The sequence below is a fragment of the Engraulis encrasicolus genome, chromosome 8 (assembly GCF_034702125.1).
Source record: "Engraulis encrasicolus isolate BLACKSEA-1 chromosome 8, IST_EnEncr_1.0, whole genome shotgun sequence".
NCBI lineage: Eukaryota > Metazoa > Chordata > Actinopteri > Clupeiformes > Engraulidae > Engraulis > Engraulis encrasicolus.
In genome coordinates this window covers 46,491,404-46,518,537 of record NC_085864.1, presented here as the reverse complement: position 1 = coordinate 46,518,537, position 27,134 = coordinate 46,491,404, and the positions used below count along the sequence as shown (strand labels likewise).

At 44.2% G+C, this 27,134-nt stretch overlaps 1 protein-coding gene across 1 annotated transcript in view; it reads right to left on the bottom strand.

The window, feature by feature from the left end:
• Nucleotides 1–27,134, bottom strand: part of sacs (sacsin molecular chaperone) — a 78,042-nt gene that overhangs the window by 14,728 nt on the left and 36,180 nt on the right. Inside the window, exons 4-16 of the mRNA XM_063205850.1 lie at nt 24,855–24,945; nt 23,374–23,459; nt 21,622–21,733; nt 20,308–20,454; nt 18,799–19,196; nt 17,021–17,164; nt 16,389–16,549; nt 14,136–14,322; nt 11,995–12,227; nt 10,271–10,445; nt 8,984–9,264; nt 5,408–5,499; nt 1,370–1,396 (exon numbers count right to left, since the gene is read on the bottom strand). Coding sequence (XP_063061920.1) covers nt 1,370–1,396; nt 5,408–5,499; nt 8,984–9,264; nt 10,271–10,445; nt 11,995–12,227; nt 14,136–14,322; nt 16,389–16,549; nt 17,021–17,164; nt 18,799–19,196; nt 20,308–20,454; nt 21,622–21,733; nt 23,374–23,459; nt 24,855–24,945 — 2,134 coding nt within the window. The remainder of the gene's footprint in view (nt 1–1,369; nt 1,397–5,407; nt 5,500–8,983; nt 9,265–10,270; nt 10,446–11,994; nt 12,228–14,135; nt 14,323–16,388; nt 16,550–17,020; nt 17,165–18,798; nt 19,197–20,307; nt 20,455–21,621; nt 21,734–23,373; nt 23,460–24,854; nt 24,946–27,134) is intronic.

The window sequence follows — 27,134 nt, the reverse complement described above, 5'->3', positions numbered from 1 at the left end:
AAGTACCCTCCCTCATGTGAAACAATAGAAAGCAGTGATATTCCATTGGTTTGCTAGTATTGGTAGTAGGGCTGGGTATCGCAGCCATGTTCCTGTATCTATTCGATTTAGATTCTTAGGGCTTTGAATCGATTAATCACGATTGAAGTCGATTCGATTCATTCCGAATCAATTCAATCCGTTCCCTTCTTGGTGCCAGGATTTCCCCCAAAAGATGCTGTTGCCTATTTTTTTTTGTGGCTTGACAGTGTTAACAGATTGCTAATTTGTAATAAGTAGGCCTAGGCCTAATTGACTAATACCTACTGGGTATTTTCCATAGACATAAATTAAACAAAAAGAACAAAAAGAAAAAGCAAAAAAAAAAAATCGATTTTGTGCCCTGTGAATCGATTATGTGAATTTCGATTCGATTAGATCGATTATCGATTAACTCGATTATTTTACCCAGCCCTAATTGTTAGTGCACCATGTAGTCTGTGGTTTGATGTGACTCCACAATGGTCTTTGTTGGTGATCAAGAGTGTCAGTAATGCCATGCAGGGTAAACAAAACATGTTCAATAAAAACCAATAGATGGACACTGGACACTTCATTGAATGCTATGGTACTTGTAGTAGAGACCATAACATTCCGGTAATGGGATCTATTGTTGATAGCAGATGCAGTAAATAGATATGACAGAGACCACACACATAGCATTGAATAGTTATGGTTTAAAGACTGTGCTTGAGTGAGTTGATCACACGGCCCTTCACAGATATCTTCAAGCCACACCATGAATCATGCTCTCAGAAGAATGTAAGTTGAGATTTTGTCCAATTTAGATTTGTTGATTTTTACTACAGGTTAATTCCTCTGATCAGACACACACTCTTAGGGCTTTCAGGCCAACCAGAACGGAGCCGGTGCCGGTGCCCGCACCAGTTACATTCGGCACTAAAGTGCTTATCTGCCAACTGCCCGTGTTCATAACGGGCTCTGAACTTTTTCCGCACATGACTGTGTTACCTGGATTAACCTGGTGACGGCCACGCTGTCGTCACGGTTTGCGGAGAAAAACCTAGTATTTTGCGGTTCACATTGCGAAGCGAACCAACTTTCCGGTTCGCGAACGCTAAAATCTGTGGCGTGAATACGACGGCCGGTTCGCAATTAGGTGCGGGAACGGGCACCGGCACGGTTCTCAGTCGGCCTGAATGGGCTAACTGTGATCACGGCCATTAGAATGTGTCTGAACTGACAGAGAGCAGCAGACTCCAAACAGAACTCCAGATCCAGGTTCCAAGTTCCATTCCAGAGTTTCCTGCTGTCTGTTGTCTGGCACACACACAGACGGACACACGGACAGGCCAAACACCATACTTACCTGAGCAGCCCCACAGAATCTGCTGAACTGGACAAATTGAAATGACACATCAGCACAAAAAAGTGAAAAAAATAATAAAATAAATTAGTGATGAAAATATAAAAATAAATAAATAAACAGGGAGGACAAAATCAAAGAACAAAATATTTTCAAAAGGGATACTTAACAATAAATATATATATAAATGTTTGTAAGTATCAGTAATGGTTACGCACATAGCTCTTACATGCATATTTACTTACATGTAACTTGTATGTGGGTTTATAGGTGGATTTGTGTATAATGGTGACTTGTTAGAATGAACGGTTGTGAGAACAGAAAGGCTATCACACACACACACACACACACACTCACTCACACTAAATACACACTCAATAATGTGTTGGCAAAATCTGTAAAACACCTTGATGTACTATTTAAAAGCCTGGTATCAACTTGGCCTCAACTGAGGTGCGATCCACCCACCAGGCTACAGGCAGGCTCAGACGTTGGCCAAGCCCAGACCTGACACATATTTTGGGGTTGTTTCCCCGTCAAGCAGCACCCCTGTTGCCTGGGGGAGGTTGAGGGTGTGTGTGTGTGTGTGTGTGTGTGTGTGTGTGTGTGTGTGTGTGTGTGTGTGTGTGTGTGTGTGTGTGTGTGTGTGTGTGTGTGTGTGTGTGTGTGTGTGTGTGTGGGGTGAAGATAGAGCTTCAGGGAATCTGATTCTCCCAAACATTCAGGTCAGGAGTTCTCAACCTTTTTTGAACAAACACCCCCCTGGACCTCACCCTAAGCCTCCCAACGCCCCCTTGACTTCATCATAAGCCTGCCAATGCCCCCTTACCATTAACACATTTAAATGGACTAATGCCTCCAATGACCACTAAGCACCAGCCCCTCTCAACTATATCCTTCTCAACGGCTCCCCTTGGGGGTCCCCTGGGGGGCTGTACCACTCCCGTTGAGAAACACTATTTTAGGTACAAATGTGGCCCAAAGGCCAGGGGCATACTGTAGCTCTTCCGCCAAAACTTCTCCCACACAAACCTAATGCTATAACATTGCCTACATTACTGATTACTCATTCATTTCTGATTTTAGCTTTGTTTTTAGCTTTGTTTGATACTAACTTCTTTGAGGCACGTGTGCTGTGTTTTGTTAGACCTGACTTCCTCTGACAAAATATTTTGACATTTCCACTCGCAATTGCCCTGGTGTGTAAAAGGCATCGAAAAATTGAATTCGAGACGCTACTTTTGTGTCTTCTGTTTTTATCGTCAATCACCATATAAACGCAGCCTGAGTTATTCTGAGACACAGCTTATCATGACGTCAGAGGAGTGAGTTAGTGTGGGAGAGGGTTTTGCATGGGGTGGGCCTCTACTAGCCTGATTATCATCGACTTTCAAATCTCTTCAAGACTTGATCTGACCAAGAGCATAACAATGATAATTTCCCAAACAACATTGTTGACCCGCCTCCCTTGGTTTGCTACTGATTGATTGATTCCTGACAAAGTGGGTGGAGTTCCCGATTTTTAGGGATCAGAAATGTATTTACATTGCTCTTGACCTGACTAGAAGCAACGCCGAAGGTGTTGCGTCACTAGAAGGGCATGGCCTGGCTAGGTCTCTACATTGACAGGTCATTTGGATGACAAGCATATGGACTTCACGGCCATTAGCGAATACTTTTTTCTCAACAACTACACATTAAGAAATGTGTATTCTGAATGTGTTTGTCATCATTATCAGCAAGCCTGTCTTTGCCATGAGGACCTGATATTTTCTCAGATAACATGCTGTATGGTCGCAATAACTTTCATACTAGGTAACATCACAGCCCCTCGTTGTGGTCCCATCTGGCCCGGGCCTACAGCTGGCTCCTGAAAGGCTGAAGGGTCATTCCACGCCAAATCAACAGGAGCCCGCGCACTTTGGTCTCAAAAAATTCTGAAAATATTACCAAGTGTACCCATGGTACTTTTTACTTTTTACTATCTATGTACCGGCATGCCAAATGTGAGCTTCCTACATGGTTTAGTTATTGAGCTACGGGCTTGTGAACTTTGCCAAAAAAATGAGTGTGAACAAAATGGGCACCCCCCCTCCCCCAGTAAAATTGGCTGTAACACGGAGAGTATACATCTTACATTCAAATAAATGTACAGTGTTTCTCTTAAGTACCATGGGTACACTTGGTAATATTTTCAGAATTTTTTGAGACCTAAGTGTGCGGGCCCCTGTTGATTTGGCGTGGAATGACCCTGAAGTGGCTCACGTTACTGATCCCTCTGATCTCAGGGTCGTAAATAAGCAGCAGAGGCACAGACTGCTGGCCTAAGCTGAATTCTTTATCATTAGGCTAAGTATGTGTGTGTGGGCGGACATGTGTGTGGGCGTATGTGTGTGTGGGCGGATGTGTGTACGTCCCTGTGTGTGTTTATGTGTGTGGTGGCGGATGTGTGTACGTCCCTGTGTGTGTTTATGTGTGTGTGGGTGGATGTGTTTACATCCCTGCGTGTGTGTGTGTGTGTGTGTGTGTGTGTGTGTGTGTGTGTGTGTGTGTGTGTGTGTGTGTGCGTGTGTGTGTGTATGTGTGCATGCGTACGTGTGTGTCACAGGTGTTTTTTTCTGATGACAGTGCACATGTTGGCATACTGTTTGAGAAAGTGGGCGATTTAGACCTATTTTATTTTAGGAAAGATGCTATTCCGCTAAGCTCAAGTATTAGTGTATAAGTAGTAGGGCTGGGCAAGATGACGATGTATATCGTTATCGTGATATAAAAGTGTATATCGTGACCTTTCTCCTGTATCGTTTATATCGTGATAGTAATTTTATCAGTTGTATACAGTTGAATATCATCAAATTACATTTCATGTTGTCACAATACACACTATAAGTTCATGTAACTGTAAAAATAACAATAAAAAGATCAACTTTAAAAGAAAGGTTGTTTTGCGACATGAACAATTGAAGAGCAAATAAAGAGAATAACTGAAAACCTATGTAATTGTGCTATATCGTGATATATATCGTTATCGTGATATAAAGTAATCCATATCGTGATATATATTTTTTCCATATTGCCCAGCCCTAATAAGAACCCACATGGGTTGCAGTCACATATGATTAAGTGCTCAGCAGATGAATATGATCAACATTTGCTGAATTCCGAGCACAATTCCCAGTTGCGTATATAAACTGATCAAATTCAAATGGTTTCATTGAGGTACAGATTGCTTGCCTGATTATCATCGACTTTCAAATCTTGTACCGAGATGTTGGTCTGACCAAGATGATAACAAATAACGTTTCCCAAATGGCCTGGTTAAGCCGCCTCCCTTGGTCTGCCACTGGTCGAGGACAGAAAAGGCTGTACCGAAGTTTAAACCAAACATCTTCTTAGTCCCAATAGAACGTCTCCGCTTAAACCACGTCAGTGCCTTGAATACGATTCTACCCAGGTCCGTTGGAGCTGCTCAAAGTTGATCGCTTCCCGACAAAGTGGGCGGAGTTCCCGATTTCTCCAGAGCTCAGAAACTATACACGGGTTCTAAATGTTTGTTTTCTCCTGACTGCGCGAAACTAGCTGTGCACAACTCAACCTCTGATTGTTGGAAACCGCTGTCAGTCAAAAAATGTGTGGTTTGCTGCCAGTGTCTTGCCCCTCACAACACCGTGTTGATAAACAAAATAAAACATTGATATTTGTATTGCCCCTGTCCTGACCAGAAGCAAGACTACTAGAGTGTGGCCTGGCAAACAGATTGCCCAGGTCCCAGTGTGAGTGTCTCTCTCTCAGGATTCCTCTTCTGAAAAGTGTTGAGATTTACACTTTAGGCACACGGCAACGGGGCCATAAAAACACAAAGCCATGAGTTTAAGCACCCCATATTGAGATGCAGAGCCCATCGTTAAAAAAAGAAGAGAAGAGAGAAAGAGGGAGGACAAAATGGAGGAGGGAAGAAAGGAGGGAGGAGAGGAGAGGAGAGGAGAGGAGAGGAGAGGAGAGGAGAGGAGAGGAGAGGAGAGGAGAGGAGAGGAGATTTACCTCTGGTTTTGGCGGCCTCCTTTAGTCTATCCATCACCCTGGGGCTGAGGCTCTCCAGTAGAAACCTCCCCTCCAGGCCAGGATAGAGAGACCTGAGGAGGGGGAGAGAGAGAGGGGGGGGGAGAAAGAAAGTGAGGGATGGCAGAATGAGAGACAGAAGGTGATAGATGAAGGGAGAGAGAGAGAGAGAAGGAGAGTGGGAAGAGAGAGAGAGAGAGGGAGAGAGAGAGAGAGAGAGAGAGAGAGAAAGAAAGAAAGAAAGAAAGTAAGAAAGAAAGAAAGAAAGAAAGAAAGAAAGAAAGAAAGAAAGAAAGAAAGAAAGGGATGGCAGAATGAGAGACAGAGGGTGATAGATGAAGGGAGAGGGAGAGAGAAGGAGAGTGGAGAGAGAGAGAGAGAGAGAGAGAGAGAGAGAGAGAGAGAGAGAGAGAGAGAGAGAGAGAGAGAGAGAGAGAGAGAGAGAAAGGGGGGGGAGGAGAGTGGGAAGAGAGAGAGAGAGAAAGAAAGAAAGAAAGAAAGAAAGAAAGAAAGAAAGAAAGAAAGAAAGAAAGAAAGGGATGGCAGAATGAGAGACAGAGGGTGATAGATGAAGGATAGAGGGAGAGAGAAGGAGAGTGGGAAGAGAGAGAGAGAGAGAGAGAGAGAGAGAGAGAGAGAGAGAGAGGTGGAGTGAAGAAGGGAGACAGATGTTAAATAAATGGAGAGATAGATGGGAACAGAGAGAGAGGACGAGAGAGAGAGAGAGAGAGAGAGGGGTGGAGTGAAGAAGGGAGACAGATGAGAGAGAAATAAAGAGAGACAGATGGAAAGAGAAAGAGGATGTGAGATAAAATGAGAGAGAGACAGAGAGAGACAGACAGAAAGAGAGAGAGAGGATCAGGTTGAGAGAGATGAGAGGAGAGAGATAGAGGTAGATGGAGAGAGACAGAAAGAAAGAGATAGATAGATTGATAGACAGACACAGGGAGGTTAGGAGTAAGTGTGCAGAATTGCTGGCGTTATTCATTTTCACATTGATTTGTATGGCGCATTTCAGCAAAATCATTAAAGTCGTATATATAACGACACGTTTTACAGGGCAGGTGCATCTGTGCCTGCGTCTGTTTTATGAAGGAAGGCCAAATTGGAATACTCCGTTACCATTAGTCATACCTACTAGGGGCTGGTCTGTCTAGATTGCACAGATCTCAATATGTATGCTGGCATTCCCCTCCTGAAGTGTTTATTATTTTTTAGCCAGACTATGCTGTTTACTAGATAAATGGGCAGCATGCCCTGTGTGATGGATTGTATCTGTATGTATCCTTTGCTGTGAAGAAAAACCATTGCATACTTTTGGTCTTTGTGTCTGTGTCTCCATTAAGGATAGACCGATATATATATATCGGTATGGGGCCGATATTTGCATTTTTTAAAAAGTGTATCGGTATCGGCCGATACGAGTGTGGTTTTGGCCGATACGCAATATTTATTATTTTATGTCATTTGTTTTTTTTTTTTAAAGCACCAAGACACTTTATTTTTTATTACTTGATTGGGTGTTTAAATGTTACAAGTGTTAACAAATGTTATAAGTTCTACCTCAATTTGATAATGTTAAAGGAATGTTTATTTTCAACTTGTCACCTGGAATATTTGTCATTTTTCAACCTTTTTTTTTTCAACCCATATCGGCCCCAAATATCAGGTATCGGAAATCGGGTATCGGCCAAGGGTGATGAAAAAGAAATCGGTATCGCATCGGCCATTAAAAAACCTGTATCGGTCGACCCCTAGTCTCCATACATGCAGGTTACCTCAAATAATACCTTGGTGCATAAACTTCACGCAAATTAACTCTAATGTATACCTTTGTTTCATGTGATCGATACTGATGACCTCATTCTTGGCAAGTGCCCTTGTGCGAGGTACCTAACCCCCCAGTGCTTCAGGGACTGTAACCAACACCCTGTAATAACCAATCTGTAAACTGCTTGCGATGAAAGCAGCTAAATGTGATGTATCTCTAATGCAATGTTACATTACATTACACTTAGCTGACGCTTTTATCCAAAGCAACTTACAGCTATGTACAGGGTATTGGTTACAGTCCCTGGTGCTTCATGGGGTTAGGTGCTTTGCTCAAAGGCACTTCGGCCATGGAATAAGATAAGGGGTGGGAGGGTTGGATCCAAACCTGCAACCCTCTGATCTAAAGGCCATTTCCTTAACAATGGGGCACCTAAGTCATGCCCTCTACTTCCTGGTTCATGGGGCAGAGGGAGGCAAAAAATAATGACTGGACTTGAAATGAGTGTTTTTTTGACACCAATCCAAACCTTGGACCTCCACTTATGCACCACAAATCCACCACAACTCGCCTCGTTCACTTCCATTCAATTTTTTTGCAACTTACTGCCCCATGAACCAGGAAGTAGAGGGTGTGACTTAGGTGCCCCATTAGACCATGGCTGCGGTAAGTTTGAGTAAAAATAAAAGTGGCAGCCTTACTGTGGCGCTAACGGTAGGGCACTAATCTGCTACGCGGCTGATCCGGGTTCGATTCCGGCCCGGGTCCTTTGCCGACTTTTCCCCATCACTCTCCCAAACGTTTCCTTTCTCATTCCTCTCTCAAACATTCTGTCAGTAATAATGCCTAAAAGACCATATCTTAAAAGAAACATATATAATAAAATTGGCATGCATAAGGGGCTCACTGTGGCGCAGCGCGCTAAGTCCCCCACATTCGGGCTTGCATGCCCACCCGTGGGGACCCCAGTTAGAGTCCGGCCGGGGTCATTTCCCGATCCTTCCCTGTCTCTCTGTCCCATTCGCTTCCTGTCACCATCTTTGACTGTCTTGTCAAAATAAAGGCATAAAAGCCCCTAAAAAAAGAATATATATATATATTTTTTTTTTTTTTAATTGGCATGCATACCTGGGGTAGTCCTCGGAGGAGATGTAGACTAATGCATACCTGGGGTAGTCCTCGGAGGAAATGTAGACTAATGCATACCTGGGGTAGTCCTCGGAGGAAATGTAGACTAATGCATACCTGGGGTAGTCCTCGGAGGAAATGTAGACTAATGCATACCTGGGGTAGTCCTCGGAGGAGATGTAGACTAATGCATACCTGGGGTAGTCCTCGGAGGAGATGTAGACTAATGCATACCTGGGGTAGTCCTCGGAGGAGATGTAGACTAATGCATACCTGGGGTAGTCCTCGGAGGAGATGTAGACTAATGCATACCTGGGGTAGTCCTCGGAGGAGATGTAGACTAATGCATACCTGGGGTAGTCCTCGGAGGAGATGTAATTGGCATGCATACCTGGGGTAGTCCTCGGAGGAGATGTAGACTAATGCATACCTGGGGTAGTCCTCGGAGGAAATGTAGACTAATGCATACCTGGGGTAGTCCTCGGAGGAAATGTAGACTAATGCATACCTGGGGTAGTCCTCGGAGGAGATGTAATTGGCATGCATACCTGGGGTAGTCCTCCGAGGAGATGTAGACTAATGCATACCTGGGGTAGTCCTCGGAGGAAATGTAGACGGCGTATATATATATATATATATATTTTAATTGGCATGCATACCTGGGGTAGTCCTCGGAGGAAATGTAGACGGCGTCCTTCTCGCTCACGGAGGACGAGAACGCCGTGAACGTGTCATCCTGTAGCGGCAGGAGCTCTAGACCAATCAGATCGCTGTATCCGGCGTCGCTGAGCACGAACTCCAGCAGCTGGAGCTTCTCTTGAGCGCCGCCCTTGTGTTTGGTCTTGCGCAGTGCCTGCCGCACGAAGGCCGGCGTCGCCTTGGAAACGCCCGAGCCGCCGCCCACGTACGCCGCCAACACCGCATCCACAGAGGCCGGTACCTGATAGATAGATAGATAGATAGATAGATAGATAGATAGATAGATAGATAGACAGACAGACAGACAGACAGACAGACAGACAGACAGACAGACAGACAGACAGATAGATAGATAGATAGATAGATAGATAGATAGATAGATAGATAGATAGATAGATAGATAGATAGATAGATAGATAGATAGATAGATAGATACACAGTAAATTCTGCAGTGTTCATTTAACACTTAGAGAGTTGATTTGACATAATTTGGACTTATATGAACTCTCTAAGTGTTGAATCAACACCGCAACATTTACTGTGTAGATAGATAGATATACAGACAGATGGGTAGGCATTCAAATCTCTTCATGACTTGGTCTGACCAAGAGCATAACAACTAACATTCTTAAAAGGCATGGTTGACCCACCTCCCTTAGTTTGCTACAGGTCGTGGGCAGAACGGGCTGAGCCAAAGTTCAAACCAAACATTTCTTAGTCCCAATAGAACGTCTCTGCTTAAAACAACGTAACTGCCTTGAACGTGCCTCTACCCAGGACGGTTGGAAATGTTCAAAGTTGATTCGTTCCCGACAAAGTGGGTGGAGTTACCCGCTGTCGAGGGAACCCGAATGTACGTGAACAAACAATTTGTGTGCGTTCCAATATGCAACCTTGCGTCCTCCACTTGTGCTTGTGGCCTCCTACCAGGAAGTAATATGTCATAATGGCATCACTGACAAAAGCATTATATTTCAATATCTCGCAAAAACTCAATTGTAACGTCATTATCTAGTATGGACATTGGATGGTGAATAAAGAATAGTCCCCCAAACATTGTTTTGGCTACGCTGACAGCGGGGAAAGTTATTTGTTTTCTCCACGGAGGTGGGGCATCAGCAAAACGTGAGGCCACAAGCACAGGTGGAGGACGCAAGGTCACATATTGGAATGCACACATAGACTGAGTGTGTGTAGCTGAGCCGAAGGTGTTGCTCCACTGCGAGGGCGGAGCCTGGGTAACTCACCTGTGCCAGGTGCATCCCTGAGCTCTGGAGGTATCTGGTGACGGCGGCGGCGGTCTCGTCCTGCTCGGGGTCGAGCTCGGAGAACACGGCCTCGTCCGGCCGCACCCAGCTGTTGCCCAGCGACCACACCACGGGCTGGGCCAGCAGGTCCCGGTACAGTGGCTCCAGCACGGACCTGGATCATAAATCATACATCAAGTGAGAAGGGAGTTTCCCTGGCCTGGTAAACCAGCCTAAATGCGACACCGGAGTAATTTAGTCTGGCTCCGATGAACGATACCTCAGAAGATTGGAAGGAACAGGGCACTCAGACGTGGCCCTTGGTGGCAACAGGGGTGAGGGGAAACTCTAGCCTGGTAAACCAGCGCCACGCCGAAATTTTTCAGCTGCGAGTGGGTCTGGCCTCGGATCTGAGAACGTTTTGAACACTGTGCCCTGAGTCTGGCAAAACCAATTACAATGCAGAGATTTGTTTTCTGCGGGCGGGGTTTTGAGGGAGTGACGTCGAAGCTTGTAACACCGTTGGGAAAGCACATGAATGGCAAAGATCGCCGATTGGTCAGAGCGCCGGCAAGGTTTGAAAAAACAACTGGTTGTTCTCATCAGCAATTGTCCGAGGTATCGTTCATCGGGGCCAGACTAAATTACTCAGCACATTACGGCCGCACATTTAGGCTGGTTTATCAAGCTAGTGAAAGGGGAGTTTCCCCTCACCCCTGTTGCCACCATCTGAGTGCCCTATTCCTTGTAACTACAGCAGGGGTCCCCAACCTTTCAAGGTCAGAGGGCTACCAAGGGCAACACGAGGGCTACTGACAGATACCCGAGGGCAACTTTTGTTCGAAATCCTCTAGACTGAATGATAGTTTGCTTACAGGTTATAAAGAAATATAGGCTATAAAGAAATAATCTCATATTTAGATTAAGAAAGGTCATTATCTGTGACTAAAATCTTGTAGTCGTGACTGTTTATTAACATCGTTGGTGGACACCTCAGAGGCTCCTGGAGGGCTACATGGCTCCCATGGGCACCACGTTGGTGATGCCTGATCTACAGTATATGCCACTTGATTTTTTTTTGGCCTAAAACCTTCAGATTCTTGTGGATTTTATGCCTCTTTAATATTTTATTTCTGCTTGTCTCCTTTATTTAAATTATTTTATTTTATTTTATCATCATTTTTTTTGTCTTCTACTTCATTTCATTAATATGTTTAGTTTTTTTAACATTGTTGTTAATCTAAGTATTGAGCACATTGAGCGGCATGTCCTGTATGAAATTGTGCTGTCCAAATACAGTTACTGTATGTTTTACCTTCAGCGCGAGTGCGTGCGGACCGGGTCGGGCCAGGCTGCGTAGGCAGTGGGAAGCCTACAGCCAGCGATTCAATTAATCAATTCGTCCAGAAGAGAATCGATTAATCATTATTAATTGATTAATCGATTTTTTTCTTATTTCATTCATTTTGTGAGGCATTTTATTCTGCTAATGCAGTAATAATACTACTGAGTGTAATAGTGATGCATGTAGATATTTCAGCTTTTGTTCATTTATTTAACATTTCACACATAAGCCAATCCTGTAAAGTAAAAAAAAATAACCTTTGATTTGAATCAAGGAGCATTCATAAGTATCGAAAATAATCGAATCGCTGGTCAAAGAAATCGATATCGAATCGAATATACAGTATGTGCTATACAAATACAGTTACTGTATATATTACCTCCAGCGCGAGCGCGTGCGGACCGGGTCGGGCCAGGCAGCGTAGATGCTGCGGGGCGAAAGAGGGAAGCCTCCTCCTCCTCCTCCTCCTCCTCCTCCCTCGCGGTCCTTCTTCTTGCCGCAGGCCTGCGTGCGCCGCACCGCCTCCGTGATCAGGGTGAAGTAGGCACGCGGGATCACCGTGACGATGAGGAGGTCGTTCCAGAGCGCGGCAGGGTCACGCCATTGGTCCACCTCGAGATTCAAAGACGAAAGATTCAATAGGTCAACTACACACAGGTGATAGGAATTCGTTTTGGTTAAACAAAGAACATGGGTGTTGGCAATGCGCAACACAAGTACTTCAGGCCCCCCTGAAAGCTACCAAGAATGGGCCCCCGAACGAAAAAGAGGGTCTAATATCATGTGGAGGAGGCCGTTTCTTCAAGTCAAGGGCCCATGTGGGCCCCCCTACCTCGTTAGGGCCCCTCCGCCTCACAGGGGCTGTGGGGGTATTTTACGCCCCTGAGCGTTGGACTAACAAAGTCAAATAACAGCAAAAAGGGGAAATATATGCAGCAAGAAAATAGGAGATCACCTGGTTGGGGGTTCATGGGTATTTAAACTGTTGGTTTATAGGTGTATGCAATGTCCGATGAAGGGAGCTTGGTGTTGCAGACTACATTTTTCGCTGTTTTAGGAATTTATTGTGGCGTGTCCAATATCAACATACGACATATACAGTAACTGACAAAATAACTGAGACACCTTATCAGGTCATTTTAGTGTGGGAAGTTTCGTGGCTCAAGTGGACCAGCCTGTTGGCCAATCTTCATTAATTACACATTGCACCCGTGAAGTGAAGGGTGAAGGTTCAATTAGCAGGGACAGAGCACAGTTTTGCTCAAGATTTTGCAATGCACACAACATTATGGGTGACATATCAGAGCTAAAAAATGATCAATTCTTGGTGTGCCTGTAACTGTTGCATCTTTGACCGAGACAGCAACTCTTTGTGATGTATCAAGAGCCACATTATCCAAGGTAATATCTGCATACCACCAAGAAGGATGAATGACATCCAACAGGATTAACTGTGGATGCAAGAGGAACTAAATGACACTAAAATGACAGGTGCCTCAGTTATTTTTTCCAACCCCTGTATGTAGCCAGTGAACAGCAGATGGTGCCCAGTGGTCATTGGCCAGCAGACAGTAGTGGCTGGTAAACAAACTGCATATTAATGAATATTATATATTAATATTAATAAAGTCTATATTAAATTTGAGTGGTGAGGTGCACACAGAGCATAAAGGAAACTACATTGCACATAAAAGCAGGTTCAGATGTCTAATGGCCAGTGGGTACAGTATGTGCTGTCAGCAGGGCTATACAGCAAACTAACATTTTTCATCACTAGCCAATTTGGCTTGTGCAGGTAGATGTCAAATCTTACCTGCCAAATCTACACTCACTATCAGTCAAAGTGAGTATTAAATTAGTCTTTTATACCAGTCAAACTGTAATTTCACCAGCATTTGGCTGGTTGGCTGGTGTTAATTTAGAGCCTTGGCTGTCACTAAACAGAGATGTTGCGGTTCCCAAGCTTCTATATACTGTATATACAACCTGATGGGAGGGGTGCCAACCCGAAAGATGGTGTGCTGGGTGGGAGGAATCAGCAATAATTTTTCTAGCCTTTCTCATAATCCATGATTATTGTAAAGCAGGGAAGAAAGTGAGTGAAGGTTGGGGCCTATAATTTTAGACACCTCTGCGTACAACTCTTTCCAGCCTTGTCTTGTTCCGTGAAGCCTTATACAGTGCTCAAGGGTATAACCTACGCTCAAGTAGCTACATTGTTTTAAATGTCCCCATGATGAAAACAGAATTTGGTAAAACTGCTTTTATTCATTGTGCCTCAACTGCTTGGAATGAGATTCAGACATGTTTTTATGTCAGTCGTTGAGTTTAGTCAGTCGTTTGAGTTGAGTTTAAATCATCTTAATGATACTTTTAAATCTGTCTGCACTTGTTTTTAATCTTGTAATCTCCTTCTAATCTTGTTTTATGTTTATTTAGTATGCTTGCGAGCAGAAAGCGGTGTTACCAAACGCTTTCAATTATTGATCTGTAGAAATGAATCACGGCTGTCTGACTGACCTCTCGCCACTTGATGCTGCGGCGGTTGTCGGTGAGGCCGAAGAAGCCGCTGACATGCACCGGGAGTCCCGTGAGGCTCTCATCACCCAGAGGGAGGGGCAGGAAGCAGAACGCGCGACCTTCGAACCCGGAGCCGGCCGCCGAACCCCCTTCCCCTTCCCCTTCCTCCTCCTCCTCATCACTTGACCTGAGGCGAGATAAGACACAGCGCAGTTCGCATAGTGCATTTCGCTTATCGCATAGCGCAGTTCGCATAGCGCAATTCGCATAGCGCTTTTCATACACAATGGCGACTCAGTGCGTCTCACAAACAATTAAATCATAATAACACCCTATAAAATGGCAGAAATAGATGGCACTTTCTGAAAATAGACTGTAATCATCAAAATCACATTAATTACTGCCTTAAAAAGTAAAAAGTAAGGTATCAAAAACACCTATTCCATCCAGAAAAAGCATAACATAAAACATTAACATAACCATCAAAAGGTAACAGCAGCATCATCAAAATCACATTAATTACTCAGTGTTTCCCATACATTGAGGAAACTATGGCGGCCCGCCATAGTTTAAATTTGGCCGCCATAGTTTACGAAAATGTAAAAAAAAAAAAAAAAAAAAAAAAATTTTTTTTTTTTTTTTTTTTTTACTTTTTTTTTTTTTTTAAACGATATCCGTTTTTGTTAAAAAAGGGATAGTTGGGATGAGTTTACTAACACTCCCCAGGCTTTGTTTTACAGTTGCAATGAGTTAGGTGACAGTCCTTCATTGACACAGCAGAGGAGACATCGGGCTGCATATAGAAATGAATGTGTAATGAATGTCAATATAGACATAAATGTGTAGTATGTTGTTCAGCCCTTTTAATGGAAGGAATTTTGAAAAACTGGCCCTGTGACCATCACCCCTCATGTAGAATGTGTACGCCTATGTGTGTGGGGGAAACGGCATAGCCTACCCTCTTAGACCCTTTTTGTCTATGCGTTACACACAGTGATCTTAAATTCTTATCTCTGCTCCTATTTTGTTTTATTATTGTTTTCATTATATAGACCCCTGCATGAGGGACGAATGAAAGTGTGTTGTAAACAGAAATGATTCACTGTACTGCAATTTTTGACAATGACAATGTACTACTATTATACATGTCATGGGTAAAATGGGTAGCCTTAATTCTCAAAATATAAATGGCTGAAATGTAGGCCCAGGCCTATAGTTTCTCCATGCGCCAATGTCATACTGTACTCATTGTTTTGCCGTTTTGCATTTACGCTGTGTGAATACAACAACCCCCCCCCCCCCAAAAAAAAGGCCTGCGTGAGAAGACACCGGCGACCCCCCCCCCCAAAGGCCCGCGTGAGAAGACCCCCCCCCCCCCCCCCCCCCCGCAAAAAAAAATCCCTGCTGCCCCCATAGTTTCCAAAATTTCTGTGGGAAACACTGTTACTGCCTTAAAAAGTAAAAGGCAAGGTATCAAAAACACCTATTGCATCCAGAAAAGCATAACATAAAACATCAACATACCCATCAAAAGGTAACAGCAGCATCATCAAAATCACATTAATTACTGCCTTAAAAAGTAAAAAGTAAGGTATCAGAAAACACCTATTCCATCAACAAAAGTATAACATAAAACATCGACATAAAAGCATCAACAGGTAACAGCAGCAGGGGGGGCGCTGTGGCGCAGCGCGCTAAGCCCCCCACATTTGGGCTTGCATGCCCACGGGGACCCCGGTTCGAGTCCAGCCGGGGTCATTTCCCGATCCCACCCCGTCTCTCTGTCCCACTCGCTTCCTGTCACCATCTCAATCAAATAAAGGCATAAAAGCCCCTAAAAATATATTCTAAAAAAAAAGGTTTTGTACATAACTATTGAATAACTTGACATGAGACATGTCTTTGGTGATGGATTGCACTGTATATTTGGGCACTTGTCATTTTTGTTTTTATTGAGTGGTGTTCTTTTCTCTTTATTTAATTTTCTTTATTTACATGTGGGTTTCTGTGTAATTCCATTTTTTTTCTGTTTGTGTTTTTAACTATGACCTCACTTGGAGGAGATGTCACTCAACGGCGCATTGCGCCCGCCTCTTCCTTCAAGAGTCTTTAAAAGAACTGTCATGTTACACAAACTCACATACACCTGACGAAGACCAGACTGCATGGTCGAAACGTTGTGTTAATAAACCGGGAGCAGCAACAGTGTGCGGACCTTCCTTCTTTAAAAAAAAAAAGGTAACAGCAGCGGACCTGAGTGGCAGGGCGATGCCGATGGTGGGGATGAATTTGAGGTCGTCAGCCAGCGAGTCCAGGTCGGCACACATCCCGCGACCTCCGACCCCGTTGCACACCAACCAGCTGGTGTTCTGCGTCTCGCGCGCCGACTCCGCGTCACGCACCTGGATGTCCACCTGGTAGGGGCCAGCGATTCGATTATTTTCGAGACTTAAAGTGATACTGTCCCATTTTTGGAAATAAGCTCATATTACACATCCCCTTGAGTTAAATGATTGGGTTTTTACCTTTCCCCTGTACTTTCAACCGTTCTCTGAGTACTGTAATGCAAATTTTACCTCCAAGCTAGCAGTTAACATTGACTCCTATCAGACCAGTTAGCTGCCGGCTGGTCTCATAGGACTCAATGTTAACTGCTAGCATGGAGGTAAAATTTGCACTGCCATACTCAGAGAATGGTTGAAAGTACAGGAGAAAGGTAAAACCCAATCATTTAACTCAAGGGGAGGTGTAAAATAAGCTTATTTCCAAAAATGGGACAGTATCACTTTAAGAATGCCCCACGATACGATACGATACGATTTGATAGGATCGTCGGTCGTAGGATCGATGCATCTATACATATCGATTATTACTTACACACCTACCTGGTAGGTGGCGCAGGTGACCTCGTCGCTAAGGACGCCGTTGCTATAGCTATCGATGGCGCGTCCGAGCGTCTTCAGAGAGTTCGGTCGCTCCAGCTTCCTGTCCGAGTCGTCTTCGCCATCGTCCTCGCTTCCCGACGTCACCTGAAACGCAAAACAATGATGTACACACAGGGATCTTATCAAATCATATATAGTATAGGGCAACCTAATGGTGGCCTAGTGGTTAAGGAGATGGGCTTTAGATCAAAGGGCTGCAGGTTCGAAAGTCACCCTTCCACTCCCTACTTCAGTGTTTCCCAACCTTCTTTGTCTTCAGTACCCCCTGTGTTTTCGGTGTGCCATGAGTACTCCCTAACTCAAGTTCTATATTGTTTTCTCTGTACCAAGGTAACAAATCTCCATACATTTGTGGAAATTTAATTTTTCCAAGTACCCCCTGAAGTGTGCTCGCGTACCCCTAGTGGTACACGTACCCCTGGTTGGGAAACACTCCCTACTTCACTCCATGGCTATTGGCCTTGAGCAAGGCATCTAACCCCACACTGTTCCAGGGACTGCATCAACACCCTGTACTAAAAAGAACTGTAAGCCGCTTAAAGTAAAAGCATCAACTAAGTGTAATGAAATGCAATATAGTGGTCTGTTAATGGACACCATCTCAAGTGGAATGCTGTAATAGTCAGTGAAAAAATGTAAATACTGTAGTACTACACTAGACCTATGGCATTTCACAGAGTCTATAGTAACGCATTTCGACTTGGGTCACTGCCATTCTGGTCACAGCAAATTTACAACAGGGGCCGTGTCGTAGCCCCTTAATGCACGCCATACCTCCTGTGGCACACTGTAATAGACATTGAAAGTTAACTACTATAGTATTACACTACTATGACAGTGCACGGGGCCTTTAGTAATACATTACAACTTGGTCATTGCCATTCTGGTAACAGATAATTTATAATGCAGTGTCTTAAGGGGTTAAAAGTAACAAAAACAATCTGAGTACAACGTTTCGGGTTTAAAGTCTATTTTCAGTGCGCTCTGTGCCGATTGAGTAATTACATTGATGTGAAAAATTGACCATACCCATGGAATTACCTATACCATTTAATTTGTATCTTCATTATTTAGGCACTGATTACACACATGCGGATATTTTAAAATATGGACATTTTTAAATATGGACATTTTTTTCCATTTACATGTAAACACAACACGTGGATAAAACTAAAAACAGGTGTGATAGGTGCATTATTTCCACCTCAAAGAGATATTTCTTCAGGGTTTTTTGGAGTAGCTTTCTAAAACTCCATTTACGTGTAAATAAGAGGCCGAAACTGATGTGTTTTTCAAAAATATCCATGTCAAATATCCATGCCAGATTTCTGGTAGGCCTACAGCTCGACACAACGCGACCCGGCTGCTACTTTTTGCTTTCCGATTGGCAACGACACAGCTCAATCGAAGAACAAAAAGTGGCGGCCCAGTCATATTATGTCGAGCTGTAGACATCAGGCTTGTACGAAATTCCGAATTGAATGAATTTCAATTCAAAGTAATGCCATCATACCAACACTAGGTGGTGTCATTACCTGGAATTTCTTTGAATTTAATCTACACCACCCATTGAAATTACATAGAACACCACCACCTAGTGTTCGTATTATGACATTACTTTGAATTTAAATTCTTTCAATTCGGAATTTCGTACAAGGCTAGTGGGCATACCAGAAAAACCAGCAGTGGAAAAAAGAGGCATGGGTTACCAAGGTTACCTGGAACAGCGTGCGTTCCGTGCCGTCGGGCTCGCGCACGTGCAGCGACACCTTCCGGACGCTCTTGAGGAACAGCAGCACCGTGTCGGCGTCCGCCTTGAAGGACTCGAAGAGCTCCAGCACCTTCTCCTTGTTGTAGAGGTTGGCGTTGAGCTGCGAGGGCCTGACGCGCAGCGGGAAGCGGAACAGCGTGCCGGGGAAGTGGCCGTCCTGCAGCAGGCTCCGCTCGGTGCCGCTGCCGAACAGGCCGAAGTAGGGCGAGAACTGGTCGTGGAGCTCGGCGATCTCCTTGATGTCCGACTTGAGGTTCCAGCACTGGCCCGACTCGTGGGCGCCGAACAGCGTCTGGTGCGGGTCCAGCATGCCGATCTGGTCGCCGCTAAAGATGCTCGGCACATCTAGGGGGAGCAATTATTATATAATTACTAGGGGTGGGCAAACATAAAAAAATCTTAATCGCATTAACTCAATGATTTTCTGTGATTAATCATGACAATCTAACAGCGTCTGGTGCGGGTCCAGCATGCCGATCTGGTCGCCGCTAAAGATGCTCGGCACATCTAGGGGGAGCAATTACAAGCATTATATTGGGCAGGCATGGGTAAGCGGTTAGGGCGTCAAGACCCAAAGGTTGCCGGTTCGACCGGCAGGTTGGTGGGGGGAGTAATAAACCAGTGCTCTCCCCCATCCTCCTCCATGACTGAGGTACCCTGAGCATGGTACCATCCCACCGCACTGCTCCCTTATATACAAATAAACTTGCCTTGCCTTGCCTCCCTTGGGGCGCCATTGGGTGCTGCACCCTTGCACGGGTGAAGCATAAATGCAATTTCGTTGTGTGCAGTGTGCAGTGAACACTTGTGTGCTATGGAGTGCTGTGTCACAATGACAATGGGAGTTGGAGTTTCCCAGTTGGGCTTTCACTTCACTTTTCACTTTTCATATACTTGCCTTACAATACCCTACTGCTAAAGATGCTCGGCACATCTGGGGAACGATTACAAGTATTATACAGTATTATTACATTACAATTCGTTACTGCTGAATATGCTCTGCACATCTAGGGAACATTTACAAGTATTTTACAGTATTATTACCTTACAATTTGTTAGATGCTTGGCACATCTGGGGAACAATTACAAGTATTTTACAGTATTACTAAATTACAATTTGCTAGATGCTCTGAACATCTGGGGAACATTTAAAAGTATTATATTCTTGCATTACAATACCCTACTGGTAAAAAGACTCTGAACATCTGGGGAACATTTAAAAGTATTATATTCTTGCATTACAATACCCTACTGGTAAAAAGACTCTGAACATCTGGGGAACATTTACAGAAAATACAATATGCTACAGCTGAAGATGCTCGGCACATCTGGGGAACATCTATCTGGGGAACAAAGGACACATTAGCAACTGCTCATACAGACACCATAATGAGTACATGGGGAACATGAAAATGGTTTAAAACATCAGCAAATTGCTTGTAATCAATATTTGTACCTGTTATGTGGTAGACAGAGTTGAATCCGATGCCAAAGCGTCCTACTTTCAGTGGGTCCTCTCTCTTCCTGCTCCGTGCAATCTCCTGGATTCCGTTCCAGTCCTCCTCGGTGAACACCGCATCGTTGTACACATACAGAGCCGTCCCTGATGCACAAGCAGACAGTGGATGGTGTAAGGAAGTGTTTCCCAACCAGGGGTACGTGTACCACTAGGGGTACGCGAGCACACTGCAGGGGGTACTTGGAAAAGTGTCATTATTATAAAAAATGTATGAAGCAGCCACATCAGGACAGAGAAAAAGCAATGTAAAATATGAGTTAGGGGGTACTCATGGTACAATGAAATGGTTTGGGGGGTACATGAGACACAAAAGGTTGGGAAACACTGGTGTAAGGAAGGGGTAAAGAACCTATATTTCGAGGCCCATTTCCGGCCCTTGAGGCTGTTTTATCCGCCCCCCGATATATTTTTTCATGTTATGCAGCTTCACATGACATATGACATATTCTGTAAAGAAAGCTTAGAAATTACATTTGCAATACAATTAAGTTATATTTTGGGGACGTAGAGAAGGTGGGTCTGTTTTAAAGGTGGCTGTCTTCAATATAGGCCTAAAATCCAGGTATCCTGGTTTGTGTTCATACTAGTACGGCCCTCGGAGGACTTTTACGGCCCTTGGAGGAATTTGACGTGGCCCCTCGAACGAAGAAGGTTCCCCACCCCTGTGTAAGGCATAGTGGCCGACAAGGTGTCCCGATATCAAGGGAAATAATGGACGAGACGGAAGCGTTCTAACTGCCTAACGGCGCTTCTGCCAAGTGCATGCGTCTAACTAAGTCGCGCATAGAATCTTCGTTTGGAATACTGAGGGTATATCATCTGCATGATTTCTAAAGGGTTTTCACTTAAATATTGTCAGCATTCCAAATTAATATTCTATGCGTGACAAAGTTGGAAGTAAGCACACACGCATGACTTCACAGGTGTCCCGTTATCGGGGAATAATGGACACCTGCTCAGCCAATCAGAAGATTTTCAGTCTGCTCACGTGGGTGATAAGGAAATGTTTTAGTACACACACACACACAAATGTCAATAAACACTGGCTATAGACAGCCAGCAAATGGTGGAGTTAGCAACTTACTTGGTTCCCCAATGGAATTTGGATTGCAACCAATTAAGTTGCTAATTGGTTAGCAAAGATGCTTTCGGGAAATGTGGTCCTGGTGGGTTGGGTGAGTGGTGTAATGATGATAGTTACTGTCTGTGTGTTTGTGAAATGATACAGTATGTTGATGTCTTATTTCCCACCTTGGTACTGCGCCATGTCTGGTGACCATAGCGACTCCACGCCATATTCCGTCTCATCGTACATGAACTTGACCTCCGTCGCTCCTGCATCTTCCGCATTCTGAATCAACTCCTACACACACACACGTACGCACGTGCGCACACACCCAAACACGAGCATATACACACACACACACACATGTATGCATACACACACACACACACACACACACACACACACACACACACACACACACACACACACACACACACACACACACACACACACACACACACACACACACACACACACACACACACACACACACACACACACACACACACCAGCTGTCAGGACTAGGCTTGCCATGTGGGCATACTTTTGATATCTCACATTCCACATAACAGTACTGCTGATAAATCGAACCTTATGCTGAATGTCACGCCTCCTTTACTCTAATTGATAAAGTTCTCTTCACAACCAGGGTGACCAAAATGAAATAATTCAGTTGAATAATTCATTTCCAAAAATAAATTATATTTTGGACTAATGACCCTTTAAGTAAAGCTTCATCCTCTGTGGGTGTGAACCACTGAATAGTTTAAAGTCAGATGGTGATGATGAAAGTTCCTCAGGCAATAGACATTAATCAAACTACAGACTACAGTGACAGAAAGGGAGAAAAAGTTACTAAGTTGGCTTGTAGTTGGCTTCTCAGAAGTATTAAAAGTTCCACGTTAGCGATTCGTTCAGCATCTACCCATTTCGTGGAAGCATATTAACAGTTCCATTTGTGTTCACCACAATAGTTCACAGTTCATCGGAGTGACAGTCCCAAACCATCCCGGGCTCCCGGCTGCTGGCTAAGCCCGCTAGCCGCAAACACAGCGGTGTGAATTGCAACGAAATTCAGCAGGCCATGAACACGGTGGCTTCAATAGCAAGCTAGCATGCTTGGCCTATTTCAGTCCATGAACACGCTGTCTAACTAGCTATTTTGGCAGCCTCATTTCATACTTCCCAAATACCCGCGGTGCACTTCCCTATGCGTGCCAATAGCACGGCCATCAATAGCCTCCCGCTAATGCCACCCGTAGTCCTGCTTTATGGCAACCAGCCTTAGCATTGTGCAGTCCGGGGGGGGTTTGTATTGTATATTCAGCCTGTGCTAATGTGACCAAGGTGAGATTTCTTACATTGACTGGTCAAAGCCCTCATACCTTAGTTTTTGCCACAGTAGTAACAGGCCTGAAGCAATTACAAAATAATGTCTCTTTTATTGATATTGATGTATTTTCTTCACTATTTTTATTTTATTTTCCTGCTTTCAAAATCAATGTGGCCTGAGCCACAGTGATGGATGTGAGACTGCTTTACAAAGGGACTGCACAGTGCAGGGGGTCTTGTGTTGTGTGTTTCTCCTGAGCCAGGGTGAGCGATGTGAGACTGCTTACAAAGGGACTGTACAGTACTAGCCTGATTATCATCGACTTTCAAATCTCTTCGAGACTTGTTCTGACCAAGAGCATAACAATTAACATTTCCCAAACAGCATTTCCCAAATGGCCTCCCTTGGTTTGCTAATGATTGTTTGCTTCCCAACAAAGTGGAAGGAGTTCCCGTATTTTCAACTTGCATTGGCTCTTGACCTGACTGGTAGCAACGCTGAAGCTGTTGTGTCACTAGGAGGGCACGGCCTGGCTAGTACAGTACATGGGGTCTTGTGTTGTGTGTTTCTCCTGAGCCAGGGTGGCGGATGTGAGGCTGCTTACTTTGAGGATCTGGCCTCCTTCGGGGTAGCGTCTGAGGATATCCTTCAAGAACTCCACCAGCGGAGGGGTCGTCTGGCCAAACCTCCCTGCAAAGCAAACACGCACACACACGCACGCACACGCATGCACACACGCACGCACGCACGCACGCATGCACAATAGAACACTCACACAGAGACACACACACACTCACACACACAATAGAACAAGCGTGCAGCACACGCATGCACGAACACACTCACACAAAGAGCACACGCACGCACACAGACACACACACACACACACACACACACACACACACACACACACACACACACACACACACACACACACACACACACACACACACACACACACACACACACACACACACACACACACACACACACTCACACACACACACACACAGACATACCGACACACACACACTCGAAAGATTAGCTGTTGGTGACATGTCTATGTCATGTTGTGTTCACGTGTCTACATGGGCTTAGACCAGGGGTGTCAAACTCATATTGGTTCAGGGGCCACATACAACTCATGTCATCTCAAGCGGGCTGCACTAGTACATGTAACATCATCACCAAAAAACCCTTGAACCAGAGGATTAGTTTTCAGTACTATCGCCTTATCTTTTCAGCATGTTTTAAAGGTGTGTTGAATATGTAGAGACCAATGCAATACCGATAGTCCTATGCTGGCATAATTTCATTTATATCATAATTTCAAAGTCCTACTGTACACAACTAGGGTTGCCAACTGTCTATTAATAAAATATGGTACAGTTCTTTTTGTCAGGGATCTGGGGGTCTTTCCCCAGAAAATGTATTTCTTGGAAGTAATTTCCTGCATGTCTTTTTTTTTCTTCTTTTCTACATCTGGACCGGATAGAACCCTCTGGCGGGCCGGATCCGGCACCCCTGGCTTAGACTGATCAATACTTTACAGGAAAACTCGAGTCAGACTCAGATGGCAGACAAGAGTCCTGATAACATAGACTACTGACAGTTGACTGAGTGGACTACTGCTGAGTCAGTGCATGTAAACCACACTGATAAAAATGTGGTGAAATACAATCTGATTGTATCTATAGCAACATGCATTGCTTGTGCTGTTGCCAAGCTGAAGGACAGAGCATGCCAGCATTCCAGAAAGACTGAAAATACCAACATTTTCATTACATATTCCAGAGGCAATTATTCAATTTTCTAGAACAGTGGTTCTAAACTTTTTTGAATAAACAACCCCATGACCTCATCATAAGCCTCCTAACGTCCCCTTGACCTCATCATAAGCCTGCAACACCCCCTTAGTATAAAAATATGAAATGGTCTAATGGCAATGACAACTAAGTACTGCCCCCTCTCAGTGGTATCCTTCCCAGCGCCCCCATAGGTCTCCCCAATGCCCACCCCAATGCCCCCTGGGGGGCTGTACCGCCCCCGTTGAGAAACACTATTCTAGAACCAATCAGTACTCACCGCCACCCTTCAGTCCACTTCCTGTCAGCGTCAGCGACACCTCATTACTTCCTGTTGATACTAGGTCCCCCACCAACACGCCATCATGAAGCTGAGGAAGCATAGAGGAGAGGGGGGAAAGGTTTTAGTGTTACACACTAGGTCTCCCACCAACACGCCATCTTGAAGCTGAGGAAGCATAGAGGAGAAGGGGGGAAGGTTTTAGTGTTACACCCTTGGTCCCCCAGTGGAGAGGGGAAAAGGTTTTAGTGTTACACACTTGGTCCCCCAGTGGAGAAGGGGGAAAGTTTTTAGTGTTACACACTTGGTCCCCCAGTAGAGAATGGAGGAAAGGTTTAAGTGTTACACGCTAGGTCCCCCTGAAATATCTGCATGCATTTTATTTGAGGAATATCCACATTTCAGTCAGTATTATTATAACTGCATGAGCAAAAACAGAGCAGGAGTGCAATAGTGCAATAATAACAAAACTCTATGAATCCATTAATATCTCTTGTTGATGAATCAATTCATTTAGTCGTGGGCAGTAAGATCGATGCATTGATTCAAATCAATTATTATTTACCCCCCTAGTACCCTCCCAACACACCCCACAGCTCCCCTCTAACGCCATTTGGGCTGCCCCCTTTGCAGAGAACTGGGCATAAATACAGTTTCGTTGTGTGCACTCTGTAGCCTACTGTGTCACAATGACATTGGGAATTTCATAGGGGCTGGGGAAGAAAAACCACACGCATCTCCCTACAGAAGATATTCCACCTGCATCAGCATAGCGAGCTATCCTGTAATTAAAAATGATGAATAACAGCACAAAGATGAAACAAGGCCTCCAAGTGCGGCTGGTATTCAGTGACATAAAAATGGAAATGGCATTTATTTGCCCTTGTCCCGGCCTCTGTAAAAACAAAACTGTGGCCGGGAAGGTTAGAAGGGAAATGGTAGCATGAATAATATACACATAGGCTTAGTATTTAAAGCCAATAAAGTTAAAATAATAAAGAAAACCAATCTGGCTTCATTTGGAGTTGTATACTGTATGCTCAACAGAGATCATAACACAGGGGAAATTGTTAAGTGAAGAGGTGGCTAGAGTTTGTCTTCGTAATCACACCACACATACACACATACGTGTAGAACCCCCCCCCCACACACACACACATACATGCACACACACACGTGAACAAGGGACAGTGGTGTAGCATGAGGGGAGCAGTGTGGGTGTGTGACAGTGGCGTGAACGGCATATTTATATTCACTGTATTCATCTTGCTGTTGCGTGTTGTCAATCGTATATATTTGATGTTGGGGATATACGACGAAAATTCCTATCGACTATGTCGACATGGCGATAAACGTTTTAACTTGAACTTCCACAGGTTCATGTGTTTGACAACCATCTTTTCACATTTGTTGTAGAAAAGCCGCATTTGCAACAAAATTCTCGTTTTATTTTTTGGGTTAGCGTGTCATGCCAAGAATTGTAATCGAGAGTGCAGCTTCTTTGCAACAAATCCTATGATCCATTTGCTCGTACCTGAAGACCTTTTGTTTAAAAAAAACAGAGTTGAGTACGCTCTTACAAAGGACACTGTGCATGTTTTTACAAACAAGATTGGCGTGCAGCACAATCCTTATAGGTCAACCAGAATGAGTGATTTCTGCTGAGCGATGACTCTATATGACAGGGGGGCATGTTACCCATGATGCATAGGGATGATGTGGTGCCACTCCCTGCTCTGCTCCTCATTGGATCGATACCACAGGAAGTGCTGAGGGCGTCTGCCAGAACTCAGAACTGCACACACACTATAAATTCACCACAGTATCCACATACACCAGGGGTGTCAAACATACGGCCCGCGGGCCGCATCCGGCCCGCCAGAGGGTTCCATCCGGCCCGGATGTTAAAAAAAAAATAAAAAATTTTTTTTTACTTTTTTTTTTTTTTAAATAAAATAACCGAAATGCGCAATTACGGCCCTTGGGGCAAAATCGAGACCTGCATGACATTAACCCAATGGTCCCTCTGTTACACTGTATATATGTAGTAAAGTGCACATCACACTTCTATTATAAATAATGAATTTGTACTGTAACAGGCATTTGATAAAGCTCATATATTATAGACCTCATATATAGAGATAAAATGTTAATACTTCTTATTCGTATTGTATTGGTATTGGTTGTAATTAAATAATAAATATAATTGGATTTGTATTGGTTCCTATTAAGCTCAAACTGGAAATGGGATGTTAGAATGCGTGAAAATGCAGGAAATTA